The sequence below is a fragment of the Pocillopora verrucosa genome, chromosome 12 (assembly GCF_036669915.1).
Source record: "Pocillopora verrucosa isolate sample1 chromosome 12, ASM3666991v2, whole genome shotgun sequence".
Taxonomy (NCBI): domain Eukaryota; kingdom Metazoa; phylum Cnidaria; class Anthozoa; order Scleractinia; family Pocilloporidae; genus Pocillopora; species Pocillopora verrucosa.
This window is the reverse complement of record NC_089323.1, coordinates 13,770,258-13,790,414: the sequence shown is the minus strand read 5'-3', so window position 1 is coordinate 13,790,414 and position 20,157 is coordinate 13,770,258. Positions and strand designations below refer to the sequence as shown.

Here is a 20,157-nt window from a genome sequence, read left to right as displayed (position 1 = left end):
CAGATTTCTTATAGCATTTTCATGTCTCCTGTCATCCATTACTGTACAGAACCATGGTAACAACGAATCTACTTGTTTACTACAATGAAGAGGCAAAAGTTGTTGATGGTGACACAATATATGCTCATGTCTTCGAAACGACCATAGGAAATAGCCAATCAAGATGCGTGCTTAATTCTGGTTAGCTTATGTAAAAAAAATTAAAATGATAAATAAACAACATTACTAAGTAAATAAAAGAAAGTGAAACTATAAATGGTATTTCTATTGTAGGAACTGCAGAAATTAGAGAATTTCAACTCCCTCTTCAAGGATTCTTGTTGAATTCCACGGAGGTAATATTTCACTCAATTAGTGCAAAAAGTTATCTACTAAACTAATGGTGTATGAAAAGTCTTAAGATTTGGTATAAAGAGGATTAGGCTGGCAGAATTGTCCCATAAGAGAAACATTTATTTATTTCCGGCCATTGAATCCCACAGATTAAGAACAAAATAAAGAGAAAGTAAAATTTAGAAAAATTCAGATGGGGTTCAGGCTTTAGTCAATTAAGCTGGAATTTTTTCGAGTATTATAAATAAAATAAAAGTATCTGTAGAATGAGCAATATCTGAGCATTGTAAAGACTTAGCATTTTTGTGGGGAAAAAAGGAGCGTTAAAGGGAGCATTTAAGTGGGGAAGCAAAAGCATTATGTACAAAAGCCTAATAGAGTTTTCTTTCATAGTGTTGAATGTAAGGAATCAAAAGGAAATAGCATTTAAATTAAAAGTGCTCTTTTATCGTCTAAGTATAGCAAGATGGGTGTTTTAAATGTTGATCAGTGTTTTCACGCCTATCATTACAGCCTTACATTGTTTCTTTCAATAGATGTCTGACAGCTCAGCCGATAACTACAATACCACTAGTGGTATTTCTGAACTTAATAACAACTCCTCAGGTGAGAGGCTATAAACTATGCAATTACCTCTGGTTGGAAACTTATTCAAAGTATCCCCGTAAATTCTTATATATCTATCTCTGAAAATAGTGGTAGTAGGACTAAGTAGGGAACAATTCAGGAAGTAATTGGGTAAGTGATTTCAAATTGTTCGTGCGGTTCGCGGCGTGAGGACAATTTGAAATAGTGAGCATGATTACGCCTAAATTGTATTACAGGAAGTCCAACATTGGTCAGTGTAGACTTTAAGTAGCCAATTAGGCCAGAAATAAGGGTTGTCAAAAATCACCCAACAGTGGAGCTTTTTGTCACTGACCCAATTATGGTTAACTTAAGACGAAAAGAGATAAACTATTTCGAGCTAACTTTTAAACTTTGCAATTATCTTTGAAGTTCACCCACTTATTTGATACAAATTGCGGTACATTAGTACATTGTTGAAAGTATCTCCACCCTTTATTGTTTAATTAAAGCAGTTTTCTGTGGCAAACAGATACTCTTTAAATGGACATCTCAACTTTTTTGTTCAGAGTAAGGATTAGTTGAGTATCTTGCGTTTTTCCCTTTTTTTTTTCTTCTTTTTACTCTGTCACGATTAGTGATGTTCCCTAATTTCTGAGGGGGCATTATATGAACTACCGAGAATTTACAGAAATTGCATGTGCATAATTCGTTTCTTAAATCTCAATAATGATCTGCAGACGATCAGTCACCAGCTGAAGATGAGCAATTTGTCTTTAGTGTCACACCGAAAATGGTTCCCTTGGAGGTAAGGATTTGCGAAAATTGTCGTTGTTTCGTATTTATTGTTGTATCAGTGCACACCTTATGCGATTGTTATAGTAAAGTTCGCATATAATGCGTGCTGTCATCGGTTGAAAGAGCGTCCTCTGTCAGACTACAAAACACCGAGCTGATCTAAAGCTGTCACGCCATCTCCCAATTTGTACTATATCCGAATTTCTCGGACTTCTCTGTAACTTTTTTCTCGTTAATTGAAAGTGAAATTTCGGAATAAGCATAAACATACCAAGCGCCGTAATTGAGGTTAGCAGAGACGAAAATCCTAAGAGAGAAAACAAAATGGACTGTCCGAATTTTGAAGGTTTTCACGCTTAGTTAGATTGTAAACTTACGTACGGTAATAAAGGTCAAACACAGCCAACACTCGCTTAGTATATACAGTTTCGTGTTCAAAAACAAAAGAGAACAAACAGGAATGATGAAAAATAGAACCAAACTGGCATATAGGCATGACCGTGTCAGAGCGACTGCAATCGTGCTGAGGTCTATCGCGGTTAGCTCGCCATGGCGATCTCCGGTTATCGTAGTGAAGCTAGCCTCAGAAATTACATCGGCCGTCCTTCGAGTGAACAGCTAAGAGCTTGCTCTGATATCCTTTCCGATGCGTTGAGTGGAAGGCCACATTAGCCGCAGCAGCCGAGTTTTTACGGCACTGTTATCCCGAGCTCGACCGAGCAATCTTCATGTTCCCGTGAATTCGGCTGTCGTTCATTCATAAAACTCACGCCTTGAGCAGTTTGTTTTCTAATTGTCATGTGAAAAAAATTGCATGTTTTTCTGAGCCACGGTTCGGCCGGATTTCTCTGAACATTCTACTTTCAGGCTCTACTTAAAGACTGAAAAACTTCAGGCAAAAGTACTAAATTCGACCCGCCGAATCATTTCACTTTGATGGTTTGGCATTTTCGACAGCTTTAGTCTTGTTCAACCAATCGGATTATATGAACTTTTCTAATAAGGATTCTGATTGACTTATTGTGGTATGCTTTATTAGAGTATAGAGCATGCTGACGACATTGTTACTCGCTTTGGAAATGTAGTTTTCTTTGAAAATTAAAAGTAATGCGCGGGGAATTTAACAAATTCTTTATCAAAAACACTCAAGAAGAGGGGAGAAACACCCGACTGTGGTTCATTCATAAAACACTCGCGTTGAGCAGTTTGTTTTTTCATTGTCATTGACTACGTCTCGTGTTTCTCTTTACACTTCTTTCTTGCTCTAGCCGCTTCCTGCATGCTTTACAACAGAACGGAGCACAGTCAAGGCTTCTCTATTTGTTAAATATGCTTATTTAGGTGGCTCTCTGTCCTATGCATGTTATAATGGTATATTTGCATTGGAATTGTATAGCAATCAATCATATTAGGGGCGTTCTACTGCAAAATCCGATGAATATATATATATATATATATATATAAGTGAAGGAATCAAAGACGACGCATCGATTCTCTGTTACTCTGAGTTTCGCGCCTAAGCGCTCGTCAGACAGAACTTTATTCAATGAAGAACATACCTCCTTATATACAAATTAGATGAGTAGCTAATTAATTCACTAGTGTGATGATCTGATCTATGTGTGAAATAAAGATTCTATAGAGCTATTGTATTGGCGGCTTGTGAAATTTGCTAAGTAAAACTTATTCTCGTGGCGGCATTTAGAAATGAGTTCTGTTCTTTTGTTTAATAAAGACGGTTTCTTAGCTCTAACTAAATAAAGTTTTTCTGTGAGGCACAAGTGGTACCGCTTGCTTTTGTTGCTGTAGGCCGGGGCGGTCGCTAAAATGCTCCAGTTTATTATAAAATTGGCGTTGCTGTCTTTGAGTGTCCAGATATGCTTTCATAGTTCCGTGCTGTTTGAATAGTTTCTGTTCCGAAAAGAAAGTTTGTGTTGCGTGTAACGTTGCTTAAAAGTTTCTTCAGTAAGTCCAATGTAATTCTTTCCGGTTGTGTCATTTTCTGTTGTTACGTTGGCGTTGTAGACGACGCTTGAAGTGAGGCAGTTGTTTTTCAGAGGGCAGTCGTTTTTTTTTCCTGCAGTTGCATTTGTTTTCCGTGGAGGGTGTCTTGCTTGTTTCGGGGTTTTTTTTGTGTTGTGCTTCTTAATTATGGTTTGTAGGTTGTCTGTGCAGCTATAACTAACTTTCATGTTGTTTTTTTCTGTTTGTTTGTACATTCATGCTGAAGGGCGGATTAAACCAAATTATGTTTCTTTGTCTGTTCTTGCGGCTGTTTTGTACGGTGTGAGTTACAGGTTTCTTGCACTCAGTGTAGGTTAATTCTTCGTCGTGTCCACTTTGTTTAAGTGCACTTTCGTAGTGTGGTTTGGCTTTGTTAAAGAGTTCTTTGCTTGAGGAAATGTCGGAGATTCGTCGGCCGATGGCTGCTGGTAGGTGTTTTATTATTGTAGGTGGATGGTTGGAATTGGTGTCGATGTAGAGAGTTTCGTTGTTGGGCTTTCTGTATGGATAGTGGGTTCCGTCCGTAAGGTTTAAGGTGACGTCGAGGAAGTTGCAGATTTTTTGGTTTGTGCTTATAGAAATGTTCAGTCCTTGCTTCTTAAATTCTCGTGTGATGTCCTTTCTGGTCCGTTCTGCATGATTGTGGTCTGCTTGCGTTTCTTAGAAGTACCAGCCCGTCGTCTCTGTAGAGTCCCACGTTGCTTTTGCCGTCTTTCTCGCTGAGGTTGTTCAGGAGGAAAAGTCCGATAAGCTCACAAGCTTCCGCTCCGTCGAAGCTGCCCATAGTTACGTCGAACATGCTGCTGTGGTTTTTCTTGGTCCAGGTGGTCTCGTTGTCAAATAAAAGTGATTTCCGGCAGTGCATAATTATGTCGATGTCTTTGTCGCTGATTGTGGTGTAATTCTTGGCAAATGAAATTGCTTTAGAGAGAAGAGATTCCGTGATGGATGGGTAGAAACTGTCGATGTCGAACGAGGCGAACGAATGTTTTTGCATGTCGGGTATGTTGGTGAACCAATTAATTACATCTGATATGTTTTTCCACTAGTTGAGCTTTGTCATTTTTCTGATTTTCGAGTTGATATTGTCGAGAATTTGTTTACTGACTTTTCCGAGTTCGCTTTTTGCGGGATTTATGAGGCGGCATGTAGGGTGGTTGGCGAAGTTATCTTTATGGTCTTTTAGGGTAATAAAAGCTTGTTGTTTTGCAATTTGTTCTGTGCGGTTGTCGATGTTGAGCTCTTGGGCGATAGATTTTGCTTGTGAGTCGATGATGTTGGCGGCGTCGGTGCTAGCTTTCTTGTTGGTGGTTGTGATGCTGTCCCTCAGGAGTTTGTCGTGCTGTGTCTTTTCAAGCTTGTAAAAGTTTGAAGTCTTGTCTGCAGGGATGAAGGCTTTTGTCGATTTCTTGATTTTGCTGATGTCTTCGTTGAGTTTGTTCTGGAATTTTTTGTTGACTTTTCTAAACTTTATGTTGTGTACCATGTCGAGAAGGTCTGCTTCAAACTTGTCTAGTTCGCTGTTCTGCAGTGGGCACTTTCTTGATTTAAAACCAAAATTATCGTTATTTATAGCATCGTTGTTATCTTGTTCATTGTGGTCGAAGAAAAGAAAAACGTTTGATGAAACTTTCTACTTTCTCTATCAGGCTTTTCAAATAACTGTTTCTTGGTGGTATCGGTACGTTCTTAGTTGAATAATCGAATCGGACTTGATCCATCTTTGGGTGTCGCGGTCAGACTACAGTGCTCAACTAAGCGTTTTAGGAACGTTGTATAAATGTGTATATGTAAATGTGTGTAACAAATATGTATGTATATAGTTAGTTAGATATAGCAGTTAGATATAGCTCTTTGGCATACAAAGCTTTGCTTTCATGTCCAAATTGAGCACTCTACTAGGACGAGTCATTGCTGCTAGCATTATGCATGCTCACTAGTTTATCTAGTTTGAGCACTCTGGCATGGCTTAGATGATACCACACGTGTGAGATCACTTGGGGTGGCTATATAGCCTTACCTCCATCCTAGCATCAGCACTGCACTGATGAGGCCCAGAAGGCCAAAACAGTACTGTCTGCAGTTAGTTATATATATATATATATATATAACTAACTGCAGACAGTACTGCTTCGGCCTTCTGGGCCTCATCATATAGCCACCCCAAGTGATCTCACACATAGTGAGCATGCATAATGCTAGCAGCAATGACTCATCCTAGTAGAGTGCTCAATTTGGACATGAAAGCAAAGCTTTGTATGCCAAAGAGCTATATCTAACTGCAGACAGTACTGTTTCGGCCTTCTGGGCCTCATCAGTGCAGTGATCTCACACATGTGGGATCATCAATATATATATATATATATATATATATATATATATATGTATATGTGCAGTGTTCGTAACGCCACAAATTGCTGTTTTCTAGGGTGCAGATCTTATTTTGTTTGAATCTGATCGAGAGTTTCCGGAGGATGTGCAGTTTGCATCTGCCAGCTTCGAGGGTCTAGGCAATGTTGATGTTGAGAGGGCTAAGAATAACAAACTTCTTGGAGAGAGGATTCCACGTATGTTGATTCTTACTGCTTAATAATAACCGAAAATTGGCCTAAAGTTATTCTTAACTTGTGCGGAGACAAATGAAATGTTTAGCATGTGTGTTGTTTGACTTCAAATATCTTTTATCAGCACTTTTTTTTCGTAATTGCAAGTGGAAGTGATGTTGCATAGTGCCGGATCCACTAATCCTTTACTGATGTTGGTGTGACCGAAGTAACACGTATTCATGTTCTATACTTACTTTATTTGAAATCCACACCCCAACAATACTAGACATAAGTTTAAAGAAAAACAAACAAACAAACAAAAATGCGCGAAAAGAAACGAGAAACGCACAAATAAATGAGTGATACTAAGATTTAAAAGAAAAAAAATAAAGTCAAGAAATGAAAAGATTATGATAACGGAAAGGACATGCATTTGAGACTTACACTGTATCATGATTTCCCCGTTTTGACTGAACACGAGGTATTAGGTATGCATTCTCCACAGTTTTATTTGTGATGATCATTATTTTTGCGTGGTTTTGTTATTATAGCTGCCGAGAAACCAGGCTGGGTCAGGATTCTTTTAAAGAGACCTGATGGTAGAAAGTTAGGCGAAACAAAGATTAAGTACTATGATGGAGATGATGAGGCCCTCAAACGGGTTATTAAAAACCCTAAGCTACAGGCGCGCGTTTTTCGAAATCATGCTGAACGTTTGGATAATCATAACACTGCAACAGTCAATGTCGGTGAAGCACAGCATTTTGGAATTTGCGGTGAGTGGCGCACCTTATTGATTACTTCTGAATTTCATGAGTACTACTCGAGTACTACTGCATGTGTTGTCAACAGATGCAAATTAAAGTGCACATCCTAGATGGTTGAATTTTTTAAAAGATGCGGAGGATTATGCAAGGCTCGAATCTTGAATCATTGCTAACATCAATCCTGCAGTGCAGGCGTCTTATTAGTCCGATCGTTTGCTTTATTTGGAGTTAGCCTCGACGGTGGGGAGAGGGGGCCGGGAAAGGCGGAAATATTACTTATTGCCCCACCCCCTCCCCTCTCCTCGCCTCCTTCCGTCGCTTACCTCTTAGGTACATTTCTTCAAGACATTTCTTTCTCTCCCTTAACCTTCCCCTGCTATCAAATCAAAGATGGCAACCATAATTTTAAGCAGGATAATACTGAGCTCTCGGCAGCCAAAATTACGCTTGCTTTGCAGGTTACTAATACTATAGTCAAGCTTACAATCTTACTATCAATCACTCAATCAATCAATCAGTCAGTCAGTCAATCACTTAATCAATTTCTACAAATCATGCATCATTTATACCCTTCATATGTATCCTTGTCATATATTGCACTGTAATACCGAATATCACTTTTGAAAAGATTTATAGCTTTTTGAGAACAAATTTTAAGAATTGTCTTAGTTTCTCTCTTACTAGTAGTTGACCGGCTGGACCAGTCAATTCAAAAGATAATAGTTTTGTTTTCTCAAAATGTTTCTTTGATTTTATCAGTCATTAGCAGAGAATTGGATTCAAATTTAGCACTAAAACTATTCCAGTCAGAGAGCTTTGTCTAAAAGAGCAATTCAATGAATCACCAGGTGGCTGGTTATATCTGATCTGTGTAAACAACCACACTTTTTTAGGTTCCACACAGCCAGTTCAGATGCTATGCGCCTTAGTATACGCTGCAGCAGAAATTGGTAGTCAACAATTCATTGAAATGATCTTCAAATCGTCTGCCGGAAGAGTAGTTTTTCACTTTTACAGAGACAGGTCACCTCTTCCTGAAGCCATTTCCAAAGAGTATGGACATGAGAAGACTGCAATTTATCTGGAGGAAATAACTAAAAGGTACGTAGCTGTACTTTATTTTATAATGAATTGGATAAAAAAGCAACTAAGATTGCAAAAAGATCGGGGTTATACATCGCGGTAATATACGATATTAGGGACAATTAGATGCGACGTTTGTTGTAAGACTGTTGTGGTGAGTTTATTTTGCCACTCAGGTTGACCTACGTTAGTTTCTTTTTTTGTCTTGTTTTTAAATGATAGTGAGCTTCTTTAGGTTAGTTGACTTATTTAACGCTTTTCTCGCGAGAGATTTGACCACCATTAGCACTATGTCTCTGACGAAAGTGATTCGAGTTCTAGATGTGTAATTATCCTTTCCTATGCTTGTGTCGACTGTCGTCGACTTAACCTGAGAGATTTTTTCATATCCAGCGAGAGGCTATATGAGGAACCAAGCTACTTTTCCATCATTCGTTAAGTAGTAAAAGGAAAATGACAAAATTATGTTGTGGCGCTTTTATATTTAATTGTGAAGCTTTAACCAACGTTTCTGAATCGTTGAAAGATTTAATACGAAATAAGTCATTTCGCAGAAAAAAATTACTAAAAGAAAAAAAAATGATGTAAATTAATAATGCGGTCGCATTCATTCGTGGAAAGGCTATAAATTCAGGCAGAGAAATTTCGTGATATCTCCATATATTTAAGCTTTACGTACTTTCTGCCGATGAATACGCGTAGAGTGTACCGCCAACTCTATGTCTTGATCTGATAATGCGACTTATACTGTACAGGCCGTCGCCATTTGAATTAATGTCGATCTAATTGGACTTTTGAATATAGTCACTGTTCATGTACTCACTTTTGAGGTACATCGTAAGGTTTCAATCGACTGCTTTTTGCGATCCTTAATGAGTCTCAAACAATTTTAAATACAATTGTCAAAACATATTTGTGCTGCTTAGATTTTATGCAGAGGCTAGTGAAGCCCAAAACTACCCTCAGACAATAGACTGGTCTGAGCTTGTAAGAGCTGCGGAGGAAGCGCAAAAGGAGTCTGGTGAGTGAACAGCTTTAATACTACTGATCTAGATTATGTTGTTTATGTGAAGGTAACCGCGGTTCTTTAAGATCGTATAGGAGGGTGATGTATGAGCAGTTACGTATTATTTCTTTCAATTTTGTGCTTTTACCAAATAGGATTTAGCACTGAAGAAGATACCAGTGATGCTTTAAAGAACACTGGTTATTTGGGAGACATCGACACCTCTTCTAACGAATCTTGCGAGAGCGTTTGCTCCGAGTCTGAAGATAACATTCCTCTAGCGACTTCTAAAGGTACCCTGTGGTCATGTTTTTTGTCATAAAAGTTCATAAGCAGTAAATTTTTCCAACCAATTTACTTGTGGTTGCTGTGACAAACATTAGCTTTTCGCGTCGAAAGAATTTACGCGTCTGCGCTGCTAGGTAGAAAAGGAAGAGAGTATGGAATTACCCGTTGTACTGTTAGACAACTCATAATTATAAGCTTTCACTGCTATAGTCTGAAAAATAGTTATTTTTAGCTCACTCCTGCTGAAAGCAATGAATGAGGTACGGTGGTGAAGCAGATGTTGACGGAAGTTGTCAACCGTGGACGGAAGTTGTCGACCGTGGACGGAAGTTGTATTCCGTAGACGGAAGTTCCATTACCCCTCTCCACTTAGTGAAAGTCAAACGTAATTTCGATGAAGCTTAGAAACCTACCTGGAAAGAAATAAAATGTTTGTATGGTCTAATAAAAATAATAACTTCAAATCACATTTCCAAACCTCTAAAAATGCAACTTAAATCGAGAAGCCGAAATGTTCACACCTAGGGGACCCGTAGCGGATTCATTTCAACACAGGCTGTGATCACGCAGAAGAGCATCAAAGGCAGCCATATTGCTAAACCGTGCATTTGCGTTCGTCTTCAGTTGGTATAAAGTAATCATTGCCCTATCATTGTGCATGTCCGCGGGGGCTCTTTAACATACAGTCCACACACATCAATCATAGCGGCCAAGACAGTCTCACTAAATTTTTTCTTCGAGCTCTAATATTTCGGTCCTAACTTGAGGCTCGCTCGAACAAAAACAGTAATACCAATTAGGTCAGTACAAAATGCAGACTGCAGACTGCAGTCCGGGTACAAAATGCAGACTAGGTACAAAATGCAGACTGCAGACTGGGTACAAAATGCAGACTTTAGAATTTACACTGTTTTTCCGTCTAATAAGTGATAACATGTCATCTTAAAACTTACCGAGCGTCACGCAATCGCTCTTCCGCGATCATATTTCGCGATTATTTACACCATTTTGGAATATTCCATGCCCGTTCCTTGATCACAGTCGTTCTTAATATAATTTCAAGCCTTCATATTGTCTTCTCACTATGCGCGCGAGTTGGTGGGTGTGATGTCTGTACAGAATTTACCAATTTAATGAAAGTAGATGTAAATGTAAGTGAGATGTCACTATTGAATGTTAAACGCACGCAATATTCGAGAAACAATTGACAGCTTCGTACGTGGTCCATACGCTTCATCTTTTTAACCGATATGTGTTCATTTTGTTGACAGAAATGCGGACCGAGACCAAATCTGTTGCTTCGACTTGATATATTTTCAACGTTGAGGGGCGTACACACTGATTTTCACAAATGTGCCTTATATTGTTGTTGGTTGGCTTTCATAAGGAACCGGCGAATTCTTATAGGGAAAAGCGAAGCGTTGCTTTCGTGACTGGCCCTTTGTTTACTTTTCTGATGGTTTTATCTCTCATCTATTTGTTGACTACGCAAACAATAATATGTGAAAATTATACGATATGCAGGCTTGAAATTTTGTTAAGAACGATTGTAGCCGCTTGGTTAAAAACCAAATGCGATGGCCGCTTTGTTAAAAACAAAAGATATCAAGAAAAGGGCAAGGAATATTTTATAACAGTGTAAATGATCGTAAAAGATGAGGATTAGTAATATTTTGCTGCTAGAGCAACCTTTGATGCCTGATTAAGCCCACCCAGCCCACTTTCCGCCCTACAAATACACACACACTAACAAAAAGGACACTGTCAGCCTAATGACCTCTGCCCCTCCCGCTTCCAGCCCACACAACCTTTTTTCCAATTCCCATCACGACAAATGCACAAGTGTACTTATCACATAACTGCCCAAGAATAAAAAATTATTTTTTCAAAAGTCTTGAAAGTTCGCATAAACCGAATTCAACTGTACCTATATTCAACAAGTCCAATAAATCAATACAAACTTACGCCATAACATGAATGAGTTGGCTACGAGAGGCCTTTGATTTGATTTTCACTTCTTTCCATTTCATTGGGAAAAATAGTATCGTTATGACTATCAAAACCCTTTCACGAAACACAAGTGTTTGATTGTCAACGGTCGTAGTCATGGCCATAGTTAACGCAACGTATTCTACTTTTTTTTCCTATATAGAAATGGATAATCTAGTCGATGGGCCCAGCAAAATTGGATTGGTACACAAAGATCAGGAATTTGGAATCAAGGAGGCAGCTGAGAGCCAAAGCCTGACGTCTTTTTGTAAAAATGGCCATTTTAACAGAGAGCAAGTAAATTCTACAATGTTCAAAATAGTTGTGTTACCGACCTTAGAAGGATGGCAACCCACCCTTTTACAAGATAGCTTCATTCGAGAGGCCTACAGCTTGAAACACCTTAGAAGTCTCAATCGATGTGATTCTTCTTTTTTCCTGGGCTCGGAACAGGAAAGTATCCATTGTCATCTAATCACGGAGTATGAAATGTGGTGCTTCCTGTTTAAATGCATGAAAGACAACAGTTTACACAGGCAAACGTTCGTAGCTGAAGTTGGACAATTTGTAGAACAAGTTGATCAGGACACTCAAGCTGTTATGATGGGAACCTCCTTTGGCTGCGTTGAGGACCATCCTTGCATAAAATCAACAAGGGGTGAGGAACTGATCGTATGTGTAATAATTCAGTCTAGGTTAACTTAGGGAGAATCATTCCCACTCTAAAATGAAGCAATTGATCGGCCTTACATTTGCCAAATTCCTGAACTTTGGTTTTTATTATCATGATGATTATTTTTTTTTATAGAACTCGTAACAACGTCAGATAATCCGGGGTTAGCTGTTCAATGGAATTCGACTCAAGGCTCAACAAAACATTGTACTTCTTCTGATTTGTGGGTGTTGACTTGTCTGTGCCGTCCAGCGAGGAATATTTTGTTTGTATATGTAGGTGTCAAACAAGTGTAAATACTCGTCACTTCATTACTTTTTCTCTCTTAAAAGTGAAGGGAATTTCAGCTTTTTAAAATTACTCTTGTTTCAAGCTGTCAATCAAGTGTTTTTATTCCGCAGTAGAATTATACGTACCGGACTTCTAACACTCAACTGACAACAACTCTTCACTTGACTCTGATGATGACTTCCGCTCAGGTTGTCGAAACATCAGTCACTAATACCAAAACAGTCCTTCTCAGGACTACCCTCGAAAGGACGATCAGAATACACTTCAGATGTTACTCTTGGGTTCAAATCCTTTTTCTGTAAAAGGCTGTCTGCCAAGAGATAAACTATCAGTGTACTGACCATACGCTTTCTCGTGAAAAAATTGGGGGTAAGGCGCTGATAAATGTACGGTTAGCTTTAAAGTCTCTTTTCTTTTTGGTTTTGAGGTTGCAGACAACTGTGATGTTTTGCCTCAAAAAGCGTATTTCGATGATGACAGATACGAGTTGTCAATCCAGTACTGGCAGCGGAAGCGATACTGCAGCAGTTTGTTTGATGTCCAAGATAGGCTACAAGAAATGCGAAAACTATCAGGTACTTATTGCTTCGGGTTTACCTGGAGTTTTATGATTCGGTTCTTGGTGAGGTTCTGAGTTATTCTCAGGCTTATATAACACGAAATTGTGCAATTTTTTTTCGTAAATCATTTCTTAATTTGAATAAGTTTATTGATACATACAACGAGTTCTTTAATTTGAGTTATTGTTCTTTTATTGTTAGAGCAAATGAGACCAGAATTCGGCCCAGCCCCTCTTCCTACATACAATGCAAAGGTATGTTTGTGGTTTTCAGTGAGATTAAGGATTTTGGTGGCTTTGATATGTATTGTTTACAGCAATTTATAAGCTGCAAAAGAAGGCGAAAGAATCTCTCAGTCATGTGTTGAGATGTAAGATGTAGAAATCACAATGACGGGCGGTAGGCATATGAACGATACGTTTCTTCACGACAGATGTTTCCTCAAGTGCCAGGCAAGCAAGTGTTACGCCAGCCTGAATGCTGTCCTACTTGGTTGTATACCATGATACATCAATGCTGGGTCCATGCTCCAGTGGAAAGGCCATCTTTCATCGCCATATTGGATGGCATCTCGTCGAGGTTAGTCATCATAAGTAACCTTAAGCATCGCACTTTTGAAAATTAGAACTTGGTGTATCTCCACGCAATACAGGCCGTAGGTAAACATCTCGCGTGATCCAATGAGGAAGTTACCACCGTTCGCTTTTGAAGTATAGAGGTACAGTCGTCGTAGGAACATACTCTCGGAAAATTCGAAAAAAACTAATTTAACACCTGCCTGATCGCTTGGTTCATCTGTTTGAAACTTCTGGCATCAGATGAGGGGAAGGAAAAACCTTAGCCTTTCTCGATCTTTTTTTCTCTTCTCATCTCCTAGAAGTCATATAACCCGTCAGGTGCTCTAAAAGAAAGTTGTCTTTAAAAAGAAAAAAAAACAAAAAACAAACGAAACAAAAGAAAAAGAGGGTCTGAACTTTTTCATCACCAACCATTTAAGAGGAATTTAAGTAACCATTGAGAAGAAACGTAAGCCGGAGAGCTAGTGCATCGGTACATTCATGAGATATAAAACCTTGTTTGAATTTGTGATCAGATGATTCAATTTAAAGGCTCAAACGTAATAATTCAAAGTTAGCCAAAGTTAGTTTTGGACGTTACAACGGAATTTTTCTTGGATTGAACTTATCCTACTTCATTGGGTCCTGAAGTCCGGACCTCGCTGAGCTGCGCCAAGCACTTTCCCGTCCGGGCAACCTCCACAGAGTCAATAAGTAAATATCATTTTCCTTGTAGGACACTAGGGGCGCACTCAATAGTAACTTGGCTAAGTCATTGTAACCAGGGAAAGTATTTACCGCTGAATAACTTCCAGTCAGAGGATCCTTGTCTTGCAAGCGACAAAACGAATCACCCATCCTCTAACGTCAACGTGACTGATTGCCGCAGCGAAAGGGAAACGTTAAACGAAGAACACTTACATGGGGACGATGAAAGTAATGTGGTCTTTATTGACAAGCACCTCTTACTTCGAGAAAGGATAAACAACGAAAAAGGTCTTCCCTTGATTACAGCACATCCGCCTTCTAAAATCTTTTACAGAATCAGCGAAGGAATCGCTGACGCCCAAAACGAGGTTAATATTGAAACTTCATCCATCTGTCGGCCTGGTTATAAAGGGATATCACGAAAACAGAGAATTGGTCTGCACGACGACGAGGCTCGCAGCCTTTCTGTAACTAAATGCTTGAGAAAACGCCTCAGTAAAGGTTTGGCGGATAGCACGTCACCAACTGAAGTCACCTTAACAATCAACTGCGAAGACAACAATGAACACGGATACTTAGTCGGATACTGGGGAAAAGGCTTGGATGAGGGTTTGGCGAGGAATGCCTCATTAACTGCCTTCACCCCAACAATCAACAACGTTCGCCGATACCTGTTAGGAGACTGGGGAGAAGACCTGGGTGAGGGTTTGGCGAAGAATACGTCATTAACTGCTTTTACCTTAATAGTTAACAGCGTCGACGGACACCTGTTTGGAGACTGGGGAAAAGACCTGGGTGCGTGTTTGGCGAAGAGTACGTCATTGACTGCTTTCATCCTAACAGTCAACAACGTCCACGGAATCCTGTTTGGAGACTGGGGAAAAGGCCTGGGTGAGGATTTGGCGAAGAGTAGGTCATTAACTGCTTTCAACCTAACAGTCAACAGCGTCGACGGATTCCTGTTTGGAAACTGGGGAAAAGGCCTGGGTGAGGGTTTGGCGAAGAGTGGGTCATTAACTGCTTTCACCCTAACAGTCAACAACGTCCACGGACACCTGCATGGAGACTGGGGAAACGACCTGGGTGCGGGTTTGGCGAAGAGTAGGTCATTAACTGCTTTCACCCTAACAGTCAACAACATCCACGGACACCTGTTTGGAGACTGGGGAAAAGGCCTGGGTGAAGGTTTGGCGAAGAGTAGGTCATTAACTGCTTTCAACCTAACAATCAACAGAGGCGACGGACACCTGTCTGGAAACTGGGGAAAAGATCTGGGTGAGGTTTTGGTGATGAGTACGTCATTAACTGCTTTCACCCTAACAGTCAACAACGTCCACGGACACCTGCATGGAGACTGGGGAAAAGGCCTGGGTGCGGGTTTGGCGAAGAGTAGGTCATTAACTGCTTTCAACCTAACAGTCAACAGCGTCGACGGACGTCTGTTTGGAGACTGGGGAAAAGGCCTGGGTGAGGGTTTAGCAAGGAGTGCCTCGTTAACTGCTTTCACCCTTACGATCAATGGCGTCGACGGACACCTGTTTGGAGACTGGGGAAAAGGCCTGGGTGAAGGTTTGGCGAAGAGTAGGTCATTAACTGCTTTCAACCTAACAGTCAACAGCGTCGACGGATTCCTGTTTGGAAACTGGGGAAAAGGCCTAGTTGAGGGTTTGGCGAAGAGTGGGTCATTAACTGCTTTCACCCTAACAGTCAACAACGTCCACGAACACCTGTTTGGAGACTGGGGAGAAGGCCTGGGTGCGGGTTTGGCGAAGAGTAGGTCATTAACTGCTTTCACCCTAACAGTCAACAACATCCACGGACACCTGTTTGGAGACTGGGGAAAAGGCCTGGGTGAAGGTTTGGCGAAGAGTAGGTCATTAACTGCTTTCAACCTAACAATCAACAGAGGCGACGGACACCTGTTTGGAAACTGGGGAAAAGATCTGGGTGAGGTTTTGGTGATGAGTACGTCATTAACTGCTTTCACCCTAACAGTCAACAACGTCCACGGACACCTGCATGGAGACTGGGGAAAAGACCTGGGTGCGGGTTTGGCGAAGAGTAGGTCATTAACTGCTTTCACCCTAACAGTCAACAGCGTCGACGGACGTCTGTTTGGAGACTGGGGAAAAGGCCTGGGTGAGGGTTTAGCAAGGAGTGCCTCGTTAATTGCTTTCACCCTTACGGTCAATGGCGTCGACGGACACCTGTTTGGAGACTGGGGAAAAGGCCTGGGTGAGGGTTTAGCAAGGAGTGCCTCGTTAACTGCTTTCACCCTAACAGTCAACAGTGTCGACGGACAACTGTATGGAGACTTGCGAAAAGACCTGGGTGAGGGTTTGGGGAAGAGTAAGTCATTAACTGCTTTCACCCAAACAATCAACAGCGTCGACGGACACCTGTATGTAGACTGGGGAAAAGGCCTGGGTGAAGGTTTGGCAAAAAGCAAATCAATTACTGTCTTCACCCTGATAAGCATTATGGACTATTGCCTGATTGGGAAATGGGTTGAAGCCCTGAGAAGAAGTTTACAGAATAGCAAGTTCTTGTTTTCTGGTAATGTGAGGATAGCTGGCAGCAGTAGTCTGGATGGATGTTTCTCTTCATTTGATTTTAATGGAGATGTCCGCGGAAGCCCACCGTGTAGATCTTTCAATCCTCGAGAAAAGGAAAAAATCAAGTCGATACCTGACGAGACTGGATCAAGTGAAGAAGCTACTGATTGTATCTTGATGTTATGACACTGCCGAAAATTTAATTAAAATTAAAAAGAACTTCGCTCACAATGTACTCAATTCAAATAGCCCTGTTTGATGGAAAGATTTATTATGTTGTCAAGCTCCACTTCAGTTTTTCTTTTTCACATCTTGCTTAAAGAATTTTTACTGAAAAGTCAGATTTTTAAAGCTCTCTTATTAAAAATATACATTTATGGTACTGTTTGTAATCAACTGAGTCTTCCTTTTATTGCAGCCATATTTGACCATATTCAAAGACGCGCTGTTGTGACTATTTTGGCTCCTTCCACTCCTCCCTTTCACGCCTCCCCCCCCCTCCACCCCCCACCCAAAGAAAGGAGTGAAGAAACAAAGGTAGTCCAATTTCTTTAGCGTGCTAATTCATTTCAAATGATACATGTGTGAATTAGATTCCGGCTGTTACTAGAAAAACTGCCTTTAATTGCAAGTAACAAGGGAGATAAAAATGTATCTTCCCATATGTCAATGTATTCGAAGGTGACTTATAGTAACTTAAACGCTAATGGAAAAATTAACAGTGAAACAAACAGTGATCCAAACAAAGCAAAATCATTATAAAAGAAAATCCTAAAAAATATAGATTACACTGGGTAAAAGAAGGCGGAAAAATTTCCCTGCTGAACAAACGTTCTAAAAGGGCTACACCCCATTTGCCTTAATTTGCCTGATTTAGTCGGACGAAATACCGAAAAAAAAAAATTGAGATCCTTCGGAAGAAATACTCAAACACTCCGTTACGAATACTTCATCGGATCGGGAAAAAAGTCTTGCTAGTAATATATGACTGATTAACAAAGATAAAAAAAGCTACGAATACGCGATAACTAAGCTAAGCAAAAAGTTTGAAAGCTATGAGCAAAAACAGTTACGCAGTAACTTATTTGCAATTTATAACTATTGTGTTCGTTTTTTTTTAAGGCGCTATACTTAGAATTTTCAACATGATTCGTTATTCAATGTTGCTTCCCCCAGCTTGCTCGCCGAAAATTTTGCCGAATTTCATTTTGTTTTTTTTTTTCAGAGAGTTTAAATATTTTGTTTCACAGCCACGGTTAAATTAATTTTGACGCGAATTGATATGCTTAGCCATGAGTTAATTCTGTTTAGTCGTGAGGTTAGCTCGTAAGTTAAGTTTAATACGTCAATAGCTATGCGTCTAGTTCGCCCCGGTTTGCATTTGATTAAGAGGAGATGCATCGTTTGTCTCACGTATTCTTAACTCTCCCTTTCGCGGTCACATGACTGGACACATTTTACGACCCTACAGTCTATGGTCAGAGAGGATCCTCAGCCGCAAGTACACTTGAATTCGCTCTGACGAAGGGCTAACGCTCGAAACGTTAGCAAAGTTAACATCTCCTTTGAAGTTCAGTTTTTGACTTGCGGCGTTCCTGTGTGCGCTTGTACGTACTTTCACATTCCACACTACCCTTTTATTTTGCGCTCATATCTTTAACAGTTTGATATCATTCTGCTTGGATTTGCAAAAGCATGCCCATTGGATTTTCATCGGAAGCCGGGCATCACCCGCTGTCGTTCACGTTTCGCAGCCAGGTTTATATCCTTAACTCAGCTACTGGACTGAGACCTTAAGGTTGGGTATGGCTGAAGGCTTGGGAAGGGGCAATTGACATAGTTGACCGTTGACCGCTAGGTTTTCATTTTAAGGTGGACATCGTGCCTGACCGCCTTGACTCTTGACTGGGAGGGGGGGGGGTTGGTTGTTGTTAAGGCTGGCTGTTGGATTCAGCCCAGGAATAACTTTATTACAGGGTTGGTGCCTGAGAATAAACAGGTCAGGTTTTAGGTCCTTTGACCAATTGGTGCTCGCTCTCTAATTCAGCTTTCTCGGGAGAGGCCTTCTTAGCTCATTTTGATACTTCATGTCAGGGTCATATCCTTTCACAGCGCAGTCTATGGGCTAAGTCACGATAGTGATTGAGTTTTCGAAGCCTTAGCAGATTCATCCAGATATCGGTTGAGATTATTCCAATGGAAAACTTTGGAGTGCGCTTTCAGAGTGGAAAGTAACTTCGTGCATCGAAAGTAAAATAACTTCAATATCGTCGACCAAAAACGCCATGGAATAACGTGATGCGCAAAGACACTGAATAAAAAAATTTTTTTTTTCTCGAAAAATGATTCAAGATACACAATTTAAAAAAGGATATCGAGTGCAACATGACAAACAGTTCTAGTAATTACCGTGCGCATTAAAATATAAAATCTAATTATTTGTTTTCAAAATATTGCACCATAAATAATATGCCAGTGAAAATATACATAACAAAAAATTACTTTATTATTATTTAAATTTACCGGTTTATTGACAGTGAGAGGAACACAGTGAGGATTTTCGCCAATGAATTCTTCAACAGGAAATTTATATATAAAAACAAAAAAAATCCTTACAACTAAAATGGAAAACTAGTGGAGTTTTTAAGTATTAATTTCAAAATCAGCGTTGATAATTGACTCCCACCTTCCACCATCTACTTGGAATCTCGAGCTCACCTTCTGATTAAGAATAAATGACATTTTGGTTTTAGTATCATTCTGGGCGCCATGGAAATTTATTGAAAAAGGTACGAAACCTTAACAAATAGTTTTATACGGTAGACATGTTAACACCAGAGAGATGAGCAAAAATCTAAATGGGAGGGAATTGAAGGCTAGATTTTTCAAGAATCCTCAAAAACCATGAATTATACCCTTAATGCTCATACTTCATCGGAAAAATCCGATATTATATCAAATGAAGAATTAGAGTCTTGAAGACATAAATTCGCACACTCTTCCTCTGCATCGAAAAAATCTTCTGATTCTGTCATTTCTTCGCTATTCATAATTTGAAGATCATTCTGTGTTCCATTTTGTACAAATTCTTGTCCACGAACAACTTGTGGTCTTCCCATAGATACGCTGTTCTGCTCAATCTTCTGGAGAGCTGCGTGAATTCTTAAGTGAAGAAGACTTTGTAAAAGATAATCACGATGTTTCCTATCAGGTTTAAACAATAGCAAAATGAATGATAAAAAATAAACCATAACACCTGGAAGACCAGTTACACTACAGCTCGAATCGCCACCCACTTTATGAGAAAATTGTGTATTTAATTCTTCGTGAGTTATTATGCGACCGGTGCCGGGCAAACATTAAACAAGAGAAAAGCGCGGGAAAACATACAACGACCACAAAGCGGGGAGTGGATGTAACCGGCGCTAACCG

At 39.9% G+C, this 20,157-nt stretch overlaps 2 protein-coding genes across 8 annotated transcripts in view; one reads left to right on the top strand and one right to left on the bottom strand.

Annotated features, from left to right (window-relative positions):
* LOC131783732 (uncharacterized) overlaps positions 1-17,061 on the top strand; it is a 34,259-nt gene extending 17,198 nt beyond the window's left edge. For all 7 annotated transcript variants that reach the window (XM_066159814.1, XM_066159811.1, XM_066159813.1 and 4 more), the window contains 14 exons: positions 274-335; positions 870-939; positions 1,641-1,708; positions 6,131-6,269; positions 6,800-7,024; positions 7,909-8,116; positions 9,025-9,119; positions 9,260-9,397; positions 11,545-12,039; positions 12,190-12,329; positions 12,773-12,920; positions 13,107-13,159; positions 13,339-13,484; positions 14,199-17,061. In XM_066159814.1, the coding sequence (XP_066015911.1) occupies positions 274-335; positions 870-939; positions 1,641-1,708; positions 6,131-6,269; positions 6,800-7,024; positions 7,909-8,116; positions 9,025-9,119; positions 9,260-9,397; positions 11,545-12,039; positions 12,190-12,329; positions 12,773-12,920; positions 13,107-13,159; positions 13,339-13,484; positions 14,199-16,911 (4,700 nt within the window). In that variant the 3' untranslated portion in view covers positions 16,912-17,061. The remainder of the gene's footprint in view (positions 1-273; positions 336-869; positions 940-1,640; positions 1,709-6,130; positions 6,270-6,799; positions 7,025-7,908; positions 8,117-9,024; positions 9,120-9,259; positions 9,398-11,544; positions 12,040-12,189; positions 12,330-12,772; positions 12,921-13,106; positions 13,160-13,338; positions 13,485-14,198) is intronic.
* Positions 17,062-19,249: 2,188 nt separating this feature from the next.
* LOC131770356 (tetratricopeptide repeat protein 39B) overlaps positions 19,250-20,157 on the bottom strand; it is a 67,158-nt gene continuing 66,250 nt past the window's right edge. Inside the window, exon 20 of the mRNA XM_066159118.1 lies at positions 19,250-19,929. Coding sequence (XP_066015215.1) covers positions 19,650-19,929 — 280 coding nt within the window. The 3' untranslated portion in view covers positions 19,250-19,649. The remainder of the gene's footprint in view (positions 19,930-20,157) is intronic.